The sequence below is a fragment of the Ranitomeya variabilis genome, chromosome 3 (genome assembly GCF_051348905.1).
Source record: "Ranitomeya variabilis isolate aRanVar5 chromosome 3, aRanVar5.hap1, whole genome shotgun sequence".
Taxonomy (NCBI): Eukaryota; Metazoa; Chordata; class Amphibia; order Anura; family Dendrobatidae; genus Ranitomeya; species Ranitomeya variabilis.
Window position 1 is genome coordinate 409,342,820 of NC_135234.1, and position 13,146 is coordinate 409,355,965.

At 41.5% G+C, this 13,146-nt stretch overlaps 1 protein-coding gene across 2 annotated transcripts in view; it reads right to left on the reverse strand.

Annotated features, from left to right (window-relative positions):
- The window catches only part of LOC143816176 (multidrug and toxin extrusion protein 1-like), a 139,576-nt gene extending 126,763 nt beyond the window's left edge, over positions 1 to 12,813 (reverse strand). For both annotated transcript variants that reach the window (XM_077296250.1, XM_077296248.1), the window contains exons 1-2: positions 12,558 to 12,813; positions 8,275 to 8,376 (exon numbers count right to left, since the gene is read on the reverse strand). In XM_077296250.1, coding sequence (XP_077152365.1) covers positions 8,275 to 8,376; positions 12,558 to 12,659 — 204 coding nt within the window. In that variant the 5' untranslated portion in view covers positions 12,660 to 12,813. The remainder of the gene's footprint in view (positions 1 to 8,274; positions 8,377 to 12,557) is intronic.
- Between the last annotated feature and the right edge of the window lie 333 nt (positions 12,814 to 13,146).

The following is a 13,146-nucleotide window of genomic DNA, read 5'->3' on the forward strand; positions in this document are numbered from 1 at the left end:
ATCTGCTTACTTCCTGCATGGTGGGCACAGTCACATGCGGAAAGTAAGCAGATCAATGCATTCCTAGTTGTGCGGAATCCTCGCAATTCCGCAAATTTAATGAACATGTTGCTTTTTTTTCCGCGATGCGATTTTTTCGCGGAAAAAAATGCAACATTTGCACAAGAAATGCGGAATACACTGTAAATAATAGGAGGCATATGTAAGCGTTTTTTTCGCGTTTTTATCACGTTTTTATAGCAAAAAACGCGAAAAAAACGTGAAAAATACTGAACGTGTGCACATGGCCTTACTGTCATGCATTGATCTTGCGTTATTGCAGTCTGTGCCAGCTTTGTGGTGTTTTCTGTGTCTGCTTTTGCTACTGCTGCTGATGTTACAAACAATTTTTGGAAATGTTGAGACTTCAAGTTGGGTCGCCATCTAGTGGGTTGTCTGTGATGGAAGGTGTGTCAGAGACCTATTATAGTGTTTATACTCTATGAAAATTGATGCCACTTTAGTGGTGTGTGACAATTATTTTTTTTAAATGTGGAAACTACAAGTTGGGTTTCCATCTGGTGGGTGACCTATGTACGGTAAAGTAGGGCTCCCAGACAGGCAGGCCTGCACTCACTTTCAGTCAACTACAGGTGATACTTTACTTACATTTTTCTACCAATAGTACTGTATGAAACTGATATTTGTGCTATCTGAGTGTGGCTGGAAAAAAAAAGAAATTGGAGGTGTTGCATGAGGTATCAGGGCTCCCAGATAAAAAGGCTTACACCACTCCCTTAGCCACCACGTCTTAATTGAAACTTCAATTCAAAGCTGTAAATGCTGACCCAGACCCTGATACAACATGCATCATGGCCTTTTGCTGACGGGCCATTATAAAATTTCTACTGTGGGTGAATTGATCAGTCAACTACCTGTGTTACCATTCTCAAATTTTTCCACCAATAGTAGTAGCTGATATTTGTGCCATCTGAGTGTGGCTGCGAAACTAAAACAAATTAGCTGTTGCATGAGGTATCTGGGCTCCCAGCAAAGAAGGCTTACACCCCTCCCTTAGACACCACTTCTTAATTGAAACTTTAATTCAAAGTTGTAAATGCTGTCCCAGACCCTGATACCTCATGCATGGTACATGGCTGACTGCTTCTGTCCCATCATAAAATGTTTAACTGTGGGTCAATTGATCAGTCAACTACTTGTGTTACTATTCTTATGTTTTTCTATCAAGAGTAGTCTATGAAACTGATGTTTGTGCCACCTGAGTGTGGCTACGAAACAAAAAAAATTCAGCTGTTGCATGAGGTATCAGGTCTCCCAGCTAAGAAGGCTTACACCGCTCCCTTAACCACCAGGTCCTCATTGAAACTTCAATTCCAAGCTGTAAATGCAGGGCCAGACCCTGATACCTCTTACATGGTCCATGGCTGACTGCTTCTGTGCCATTTTCAAATTTCTACTGTGGGTCACTTTTCATGGTGTCATGGCACGTCATACACAGCAAGGCGCGGGAGCGCAGCGTCATCAGGCATCACTCAGAGAGTCCCAGCATCAGGCTACTTCCATTAGTTATTCTAACAGAGCACTGGGACCCTCGTCCCTCTCTCCTTTTTGCATATTCTTCATAAGGACTAAGCGATTGTGATAAAGGCTCCAGGGAGCCGAAACGTCTCTGTAATATCGCATTCCTTATTTTGTTTATATTCTGTTATGCTCCCAGATTATGTTACTTTGGCTTAAGGTACCTTCACACTGAACGATATCGCTAGTGATCTGTGACGTTGCAGCGTCCTGGCTAGCGATATTGTTGAGTTTGACAGGCAGCAGCGATCAGGATCCTGCTGTGCCATCGTTGGTCGGAGCAGAAAGGCCAGAACTTTATTTCGTCGCTGGATCTCCCGTAGACATCGCTGAATCGGCGTGTGTGACGCTGATTCAGCGATGTCTTCACTGGTAACCAGGGTAAACATCGGGTTACTAAGCGCAGGGCCGCGCGCTTAGTAACCCGATGTTTACCCTGGTTACCAGCGTAAACGTAAAAAAAACCAAACACCACATACTTACATTCCGGTGTCTGTCCCCCGGCGCTGTGCTTCTCTGCACTGTGTAAGCGCCGGCCGGCTGGAAAGCTGCGCTTTCCGGCTGGCGCTTACACAGTGCAGAGAAGCACAGCACCGGGGGACAGACACCGGAATGTAAGTATGTAGTGTTTGGGTTTTTTTACGTTTACGCTGGTAACAAGGGTAAACATCGGGTTACTAAGCGCGGCCCTGCGCTTAGTAACCTGATGTTTACCCTGGTTACCAGGGGACTTCGCATAGTTGGTCGCTGGAGAGCTGTCTGTGTGACAGCTCTCCAGCGACCACACAGCGACGCTGCAGCAATCGGGATCGTTGTCTAGATCGCTGCAGCGTCGCTAAATGTGACGGTACCTTTAGATAAAATTTGGCATATGATAACATTGGAGTGTGCGGTGAATTTGCTATTCTATTTGAGTTTTTGGACCTCCTGGTCTGTTACACCAGCACCTCGTTTAAATTGGAACTGAGTGCACGCTAATAATATTTTTCTTGCTCCATGATCAACATCTCCATCCACACACTATGATGCCCTCACAGCGACCCACACACAATAGGATGTCCCCACAGCTTCCCACATAGTAAAATGCCCTGACAACCCCCACACATAATATGATGCCACCACAGTCTTCCTCCCACAGTGTGATTACCTCTGCATCTCCACACACACAGTATGATGGCCCCAAAGACCCTACACAGTATGGTGCAATTACAGTACATTCTCCCACAATTCCCTAAACAGTATGATGGACCCTACTGTCCCACACTATAATTGCCCCACAGCAGCCTTTTCCACTGTATAATTCCCCCATAGGACCACACACAAAGCATGTGGAACCCATAGCTCCCCACACACTGTATGATGGATCCCACAACCCCCAGCACACTAGGATGGCTCTACTGCTTCCTGATACACAGTATGATGGACCCCACAGTTCCCTCACATGGTACAGTGAACCTCTACAGCTCACAACACAATATGTTGACCTCTAAAGATCCAAACCCAGTATGATAGACTCCACAGCCCCACACACAGTATGATGTTCCCACAGCCAACAACACAGGATATGATGGCCAAACAGCCCCAACACATTTCATAAGATCACAGCCCCTCACACACTGAATGATGGCCCTACAGTCTCCCACACAGGGTAATGGCCTTCACAGTTTCCCAACTAATGATTGACAAATATAAAAATAAATATATTAAAAATAATTCAGAAATGTCCTTTCTCCTCTCTCCCTGCACCTTACCATCTAAGATGAAAGTCATGAAATAAAGGACTTTTCATTCAAGGTGCCATAGTGAGTGCCGCATACTTTTTTCTGAATTATTTATATCTACATGTTGATATAGGCTGAGCACCTCCAATTTTGATGTTTATGCTGATAAAGGCTCTATAATCTGGCTCAACTCCTCCGTACAAAGGGTTACATGTTTCAACACTAATGCCGCTATTCAACTTCCTCTGCGATTTAAATATATTAAAAAAATTAAACTTACCTTGTCCCGTTCCCCCCCCAATTTACTGCTCTGGTCTGTGCAGCATGTGGGCGAAGTTATGCTCAGCAGGCATGATCTAGTGACATCATTGCGCCTGCTGTGCTAAGACTCAGATAAACATGCTGAATTGTGGAAGAGGGAGACAACCATTGTATTCACTAGCATCTGCATCCTGAGGATGCAGATACTAGTGAGCTTGAGACATCGGGCAGGGTGTGGCCATGTGGTGCGGTATAATACTGTACCGGGTAGGACAAGACAGCTAAAGGGTCAGGTCAGATGTGACCTGTGGGCCACATTTTGCCACTGTCTGCTATATATCAATTTTCTTATCTTCTCCTTGTCTATAAAGTTTATCAAGCAGATGACACTGCTTGTTCAACATGACAGGTACCCTTTTAAAAATAATATTGATAATATTATAGCAGGATAAATAAATACTTACCATATGTTATGTTCACTAATATATAATATATACCATATATATATATATATATATTCACTAATACATATATATACTGTATATACTGATGTATAACCCTAGTTTTTCAGCACATTTTTTGTGCTGAAAACGCCCTCCTCGGCTTATACACAAGTCACGGTACAGAAAGCCGGCGGGGGAGGCGGAGCAGCAGGTGCTAGGAGGCGGCGCACATATCATACTTAACTACCTGTGTGCCCTGGGTGCTGGCACTACGGTACATCACGTTCCAGATGCTGGCGCCTGCCTGCTGCTCTTCTTGTGTTCAGCGGTCACGTGATACCGCTCATTAAGGTGTTGAATATGGACACGTCTCCACTCCCATAGGCGTGGAGCGCATATTCATCACCTTAATGAGCGGTACCACGTGACCGCTGAGCACAGGAAGAGCTGCAGGCAGGTGCCGGCGGCCGGAACGAGATGCAGTGCCAGCACTCAGGGTGCGCAGGTAAGCGAGTATGAGGTTTTGTTTTTTTTTCAATAGGAAACATGCACACAGGAATAGGGGATAAGGAGGCATGCATACAGGGACGGAACGGGGGAGGCATGCATACAGGGACAGGAACGGGGAGGCATTCATACCAGGACAGGGAAGGGGGAGCCATGCATAGCAGGACACGGATGAGGGGACAATGCATACTGACTTGTACTCGAGTCAAAAAGCTTACCCAGTTTTCCATGGCTTATACTTGAGTATATACAGTATACAGACACACATGGTCAAAATTGTTGGTACCCTTCGTTTAATGACAGCAAAACCCACAATGGTGAAAGAAATAAACTGACTCTGATAAAAGTAATAATAAATAAAAGATCTATGAAAATGAACAAATGAAACTCAAACATTGCTTTTCAACCATGGTTCCACAGAATTTTTTAAAAATAAAACTCATGAAATAGGCCTGGACAGAAATGATGGTACCCCTGAAAATAATGTGACAAAAGGGACATTTAAATCAAAGTGTGTCCACTAACTAGCATCACAGGTGTCTGCAATCTCGGAATGAGTATGTCGGCCTCTATATAGGGCTAGAGATACACACCATGTCACCAAACAGCACAGTGAGTATCACACTCAACATGGACCAGAGGAAGTGAAGGAAAGAGCTGTCTCAGGAGATCAGAAAGAAAATTATAGACAAGCATGTTAAAGGTAAAAGTTATAAGACCATCTCCAAGCAGCTTGATGTTCCTGTGACTACAGTTGCACATATTATTCAGAAATGTAAGATCCATGGGACTGTAGCCAACCTCACTGGACGTGGCCGCAGGAGGAAAATTGATGACAAATCAAAGAGATGGATAATACGAATGGTAACAGAAGAGCCCAGAAAAACGTCTAAACAGATTAACCCCTTACTGACCTCCACCGTACTATTACAGCGGAGGTCGGATCCCCTGCTTTGATGTGGGCTTCGGCGCTGAGCCCACTTCAATGTCGGAACATGTCAGCTGTTTTGTGCGCGCAATAGCGGCGGGTGAAATTCGTGATTCACCCACCGCTATTAACTAGTTAAATGCCGCTGTCAAATGCTGACAGCGGCATTTAACCGGCGCTTCCGGACGCGCAGACGGAAGTGAGCGCATCGCTGACCCCCGTCACATGATTGGGGGTCAGCGATGCGTCGGCATACCAACCAGAGGTCTCCTTGAGACCTCTATGGTTGCTGATGCTGGATTGCTGTGAGCGCCACCCTGTGGTCGGCGCTCATAGCAAGCCTGCAATTCAGCTACATAGGAGCGATCTGATGATCGCTGCTATGTAGCAGAGCTGATCAGGCTATGCCAGCTTCTAGCTATTGAAGCATGGCACAAGTAAAAAAAAAAAAAAAAGTTTAAAAAAAATGGAAAAAATAAAAAAAATATAAAAGTTTAAATCACCCCCCTTTCGCCCCATTCAAAATAAAACAATAAAAAAAATCAAATCTACAAATATTTGGTATCGCCAAGTTCAGAATCGCCCGATCTATCAAGAAAAAAAAAGGATTAACCTGATAGCTAAACAGCCTAGTGAGAAAAGAATTTGAAACGTCAGAATTACGTTTTTTTGGTCGCCACGACATTACATTAAAATGTAATAACGGGCGATCAAAAAAGCGTATCTGCACCAAAATGGTATCATTAAAAACACCAGCTCGGCATGCAAAAAATAAGCCCTCACCTGACCCCAGATCACGAAAAATGGAGATGCTACTGGTATCGGAAAATGGCACAATTTTTTTTTTTTGTTTTAGCAAAGTTTGGAATTTTTTCTCACCACTTAGATAAAACATAACCTAGACATGTTTGGTGTCTATGAACTCATAATGACCTGGAGAATCAAAACGGCAGGTCTGTTTTAGCATTTAGTGAACCTAGCAAAAAAGCCAAACAAAAAACCAGTGTGGGATTGCACTTTTTTTGCAATTTCACTGCACTTGGAATTTTTTTTTCCCGTTTTCTAGCACACGACATGCTAAAACCAATGATGTCGTTGAAAAGTGCAACTTGTCCTGCAAAAAGCAAGCCCTCACATGGCCATATTGACGGAAAAATAAAAAAGTTATGGCTTTGGGAAGGAGGGGAGTGAAAAACGAGAACGCAAAAACGGAAAAGGGCAAGGTCGTGAAGGGGTTAAAGGTGAACTTCAAGCTCAAGGAACATCAGTGTCAGATCGCACTAACCGTCGTTGTATGAGCTAAAGTTTACTTCATGGGAGATGACCAAGGAGGACACCATTGTTAAAAAAAAAATCATAAAAAGCAATATTGGAATTTGCCAAACTACATGTTGACAAGCCATAAAGCTTATGGGAGAATGTCCTATGGACAGATGAGATAAAAATTGAACATTTTGGCAAGGCATATCAGCTCTATGTTCACAGATGGGAAAATGAAGCATATCAAGAAAAGAACACTGTCCCTACTGTGAAACATGGAGGAGGATCTGTTATGTTCTGGGGCTGCTTTGCTGCATCTGGCACAGGGTGTCTAGAATCTGTGCAGGGTACAATGAAATCTCAAGACTATCAAGAGATTGTAGAGAGAAATGTGCTGCCCAGTGTCAGAAAGCTTGGTGTCAGTCGCAGGTCATGGGTCTTGCAACAGGATAATGATCCAAAACACAGTGCTAAAAACACCCAAGAATGGCAAAGAGGAAAACATTGGACTATTCTCAAGTGGCCTTCTATGAGCCCTGACCTAAATCCTATTGAGCATCTCTGGAAAGAGCTGAAACTTGCCGCCTAGAAAAGACAACCTTCAAACATGAGACAACTGGAGCCGTTTGGTCTTGTGCTCTTGAGGAGTGGGCCAAAATACTTGTCGAGAGGTGCAGAAGTCTCTTTGACAGTTACAGGAATCGTTTGATTGCAGTGATAGCCTCAAAAGTTTGTGCAATAAAATACAAGGTTAAGGGTACCATCATTTCTGTCCAGGCCTATTTCAAGAGTTTTATTTTTTTTTTAAATTCTGCAGAAACATGGTTGAAAAGTAATGTCTGACTTTCATTTGTTCATGTTCATAGGTTTTTATTTATTATTACTTTTGTCAGATTCAATAGATAGCAAGGAAAATCCCAGTATGTAGCTGGTGCTCCCGTATAGAGATTCTCATAGATGTTATATGTAAATATCTGCTTTATTGAGGTAATACAATTTTTTGTATTACCTCAATAAAGCAGATATTTATATATAACATCTATGAGAATCTCTATACGGGAGCGCCGGCTACATACTGGGATTTTCCTTGCTATCTATTCTTTTACCACAGATGTCTGAGGGCCTTTTCCCTGTGCCCAGTCAGCCGAACTGCAGACCCTTCCCCTTGGATTCCTGTCGGATCTTCTTTCAATGCTTCATTTTCGCCTTTGACTAGGTGAGTGCAATTATATAAGCGTGCAATTTACACCTAGTTTCTACTGCACTTAGATCGTGCGTGGCGTTGTTCCCTTTTTTCCCCTATCCTCAGGGTTGTTTGGATTAATATTTTGTCAGATTCAAGTTATTTCTGTGACTATTGTGAGTTTTTCTGTCATTAAACGAGGGGTACCAACTATTTTGACCACGTGTGTATACAGTATATGTTCATAAATAAACACAATGGTTTTATATTTTTATTGCTGACCACTGAAAAAAAAATTTCAGTTTTTTATGATTATACTCACTTTAAAAATTGTACAAAATAGTACACACAAATAAGTGACAGGATACATTTCAAATATATATGTATACTTACAGAAATGGCAAGCATCATTGCATCCAGTTCTACTTTTCCAATATGTCCAACAAATATACAGGTTATAATCCATGGTACATAATCCAACAAATTTATAAACACCTAAGATTAATGAAAAAAGTTTGTTAAACATTATATTTATAAATGGGATTCTAAGACTTGAAAACAAATTGTAGATGTTGCTAACACAAAGTTACATGTTTCTTCCAGCAGAATAGTCATCATGACCTAATTAACAAACACATAGAATAAAAGTTGGACAATTAATTTGAAACTTATTGTATTTTTTGTACAGTCTGTGGATACACTAATTGAGCAGCCTAAATCCAAATTATTACACAAAAGGTTTACTTTCACGGCCTGCTTGGAAATAATGCAAACGTTTACATTCAGAGTCATTTTGTAAATCTCAGAATCAAAATCTGTGCCTGGAAACTATGCATTCAGACAGTTTGCAATAATATAATAAAAAATAATAATATTAGTATAAGTACTGTATGGAGAAAATTATGGATAGTTAACGTGATTTTAAGCATGTATAAAACTAGCCACATACTTTACTTATTGAGAATTGATAAGCTACTTAAACTAGTCTTGATTTCTAATCATAACACAGCCAACAATGAAATAACAGTATGACTTAAAGGGGTGATCTGAAACTAATATTGATTTTAATCCTAAATGTCTATTTATTCTAATCACTTTTCTAATATAGTTGAACTAAAAAGTTCCTATTGTTCCCTCTCTAATTTAACAGCTTTTTTTTTTTTTTACCTACTTCCGTTTTGATGACTTTTTTTGAGAATCCCCAGTGCATGTTGGGATATTCAAATGAGACATCATCAGGGGGCAGAGGCTGCAGTCACTGCTGTAGCCTTTGTCCTCACCCTTAAACAAAGCATCCTCAGTAATATCTGTTTCAGGGGCAGGCTGTTCTACTGAGCATGTGTTGGTTGTCAATTCTGATGTATGCTAATTATGAGCTCCCTTGTCACTGTGCAATATTCTTTTCAATGCACAGTGACAGTGTGCTTGCTCGAAGGCTCTTATGAGAAGTGACGAGTGGACAATAGAGTGCACTGTCAGTGTGCATTGTAAGGAGAGAAAGTGGCAAGCAAAGAAAGCAGAGAACAAACAAGCCTCCAAAATAGTCATCAATTTCAGGGATGGAGCTGGTCACTGCTTGTCGCGTTCTCTCCTTACAATATACACTCACAGTGTGTTCTCTTGCTGCCTTGTCACATCTTATTAGAGCCAGCAAGGGAGCAGATTAGCCCAGCCCCTGAAACAGACATTATTGACACTTTGCGCTATACTCTGCATCGTGATTGGTTCCTGCCGATCATGTGATCGGAGGAACTGGACATATGTTGAGGAACACATGAGATATTAAGCCACATCCCCTGAGGAAGCAACCAAAGCGAAACGAGCATGGGGACTGGGGTGCCATCCTAAGTGCACCACTGGGTAATTGTCACTGCATTTGATATATGCTCTCTCTTTGATACCATCCTCTACTTAATGTCAATCACATGCATTTACGTGCTATGGATGGCATTGTGCATTTTATTGTGTCTATTTTCAAAGCAGAGGCTATATTGGATGTGCCTTTTGTGAGGCAGGGAGGGAGATCATATGCGAGGGACGATCTGTATCAACTACGATGCGGACGGAGTCCAATTAGACCAGCTGGAGTGCCTTGGAGTCACAGCAGGACGCCTGTGAGACACAGGGCAAAATACATGTAAGTGTGGACCTGGTCAAGCTATTGGCCTAGGTATTGTGCAGGAAAAGCCGGTATGGACTTTTATTTTTGAAACGGACTGCAGGAAGGAAGTGGTGCCAGCCTGTTTCCTCAAAGCTGGGTCTTACAAGTGACCCATGGCCACAGATTCCAGCATGAGAGAAAAACCACGCAGGAAGGGTTTGGGTGTGTCAGTTTTGGCCTTGCAAGCAGGCAGAGCAGTAGGCTCTGCAGAGCTCAACTGTGTGAGGCAGCACAGAGCCCAAGTGGAGCCAAAAGGTCTGGCACCCTCAGCGTACACGGTGGTGCAGTCGCCCATGGCAACAAGTCAAGGACTGTCTTTGTTTCCAGGCTGCGATCTGGAGGATCTGATTTACTTCCTTTGTTCCTTTGAGTGCGCTGTTTACTAAAAGAGACTTTACTTACCTGGGTCACAGCCTCATCCCTGCACAGTGTGGACACCACTGCACTACACTTACACATTGTTTAGCTACAACGCAGAAATCACTGAGCATCCATTACTGCACTGAACATTCCCAAGTACATGTGTACCCATCTACCATGCATATTGCTACCCTGATTACTGATAGGATGGTTATCTTTTACATATACCCAATTAATTGTTTTGCATGTACCAAACCTTGGTTATACAATATAAACAGAACCTCCAGCTCCCTCTACTCTGGTTCTATTGTCACTGCATCACTTCTTATCTTGCCCACTATTCATGTTTTTGTATCTTTTATGAATTGTTTCAATAAAATATATATTTATAATTAGCATGGACGCTACCTTCTCCTTGTTTATTTATCTTATAGAGTTGCTAATGTACTCAATTTGAGGGCACTTTTTTTTTGCATATGTATGCATAATTTATTAAGATGTCGATCTGGAGATTTTTTTATTATAGTAATGCGCTTATGTCTGTTGCCTAAAATGATCTCTGAAGAAAAAAAAAATCACTGGATTACAAGTTGCACATTTTGGTCAAGACTTTTTAATCTATTCTTATTGTTCAGTGGCTTTATCAAGGCCTCCAGTGTATGGCGTCTCTCGCCTTGCAGGGTAAAGTGTGTGGTATAGGGTTGCACTTCAGTGACCCATGGCAGCACTCGTAGACTGCTGAGGCCTCAGCCATGTTGAAATAGCCAGTTCACAGTTGTGTCCCGCAGCATTTAAAGGGACTCTGTCACCTGAATTTGGAGGGAACAATTTTCAGCCATAGGGGCGGGGTTTTCGGGTGTTTGATTCACCCTTTCCTTACCCGCTGGCTGCAATATTGGATTGAAGTTCATTCTCTGTCCTCCGTAGTACATGCCTGCACAAGGCAATCTTGCCTTGCGCAGGCGTGTACTATGGAGGACAGAGAATGAACTTCAATCCAATATTGCAGCCAGCATGCAGCCAGCGGGTAAGGAAAGGGTGAATCAAACACCCCAAAACCCCGCCTCTATGGCTGAAAATTGTTCCCTCCAAATTCAGGTGACAGAGTCCCTTTAAGGTCCTAGCTTCAGAAAAATGTAAGCGTTTAAGTAAAGTCAAAACCACTGTCTTAAGATGTCTTTATTCAACTAGGTTTAAACCAACACACCCCGTACATTGATGTGAAAAGTTACAGAAACCTGTCTGAGCTAGTCTGAATCTCTACATAAGGGACATAGCCTTGGGAGCAATAGTTTGTTTGATAGAAAAAAAATAGGAAGATCAGCATGTTCCCTACCCATTTCCAACCCACGTATACATGTTCTCAATTGCAAAGTTTTGCGGTATATGTTGGCGCTACATAAATAAAATTATTATTATTATTATTATTATTATTATTATTAATACTGGGACATAACAAGGGAGGTTTACTAAGCAAAATGTACCTAATTTTAGTTACAAAAAGGCTAGCGAAAACACCATGTTTAAAAGAAGTCGTGAACTGTGTCCTCAGACTATGCAGCAGGCATAACACCAGTTTTATGTACAGTGCTTCTTTTAATCGTTAAACAGGACTTTTACAAATTTTGCCTTGAATTGTCTCTTAGAACAGTCTATCAAGGTCCGCTGCCGTTAAAAATACAGTGTCTTGACAAAAAATATGTCCTGGGAATGCATAATGGAAGTAGATTGTAATTCCTCATAGTTCAAACCTACAGAAGGTTCGGTTTAATCCATCCTATAGCTTGGCTTATCAACATTTCAGGGTCACCAAATATTTAAAGTAATTATTTATTTCTACCTTACTGCAAACATCTAAATCAAAAAATCCTCCAATGACCCAGATAGTAGCGTTTATAACCTATGGTATTTCCAGGAGGAGATTCATCACGTAGGCCTCTGCTAGGCCATGCACAGGAGATGATTTGGTTGATTATCGTCAAAATAGTATGCAAACTATTATATATCCTCTCTACTGATAAGGGACATATTACTTAGTATATTACTATTCACTTATAATTACACAGTCATATTCAAAGTATAACGGTAAAAACTACTCTTATTCTAAAATAACCATATTAAAGAGATCTCCACGAAGTTCGATGTAGTAACTTACCAAGGGTCCTGTATACCAAAGCAGAATTCTAAATTCATGCACATTTTCATGGTATATTTCCCTGATCCTGTGCAGGATGAGAGCACAGCAACCTCTTGGCATGTTGACAAATTACGGTAGATATCCTAGGTATCAATATCTTCGTCCAAAGAACATCTAGTATTTTTTCATAGTAAATGGTTCGGTCATGATCACGGCTGTTAATGTTTCATCAAGAGTCTCCTAACGTCCAACACTAAAAGAACGATACAACAAATGACAATCAGAACGCTTTGGGGTTAAGGGCAGGGAGGATCTGCAAGTTTCTGTCACCAGACTGGTTTATCTGTCTTTTTTAATGTAATCTACAAAGAATCAATGTCACAATTTGTCTGAGGGCTGCTTTAAGAAAAATCACTGTCATGCTTAATTCATTTTGTAACATTATGTAATTTCTTTGCTTTAATTACGGATTTTGCACGCTTCAGACTATTCACTACAATGTTCTTTCACCTGAATATAGTTAAAGGTATGCTGCTAATAAATATGTTGCACTTTATTTTATTTTAGCTCTTATTTTAGCTCTTTCAAAGACAAGTCCAGCAATACC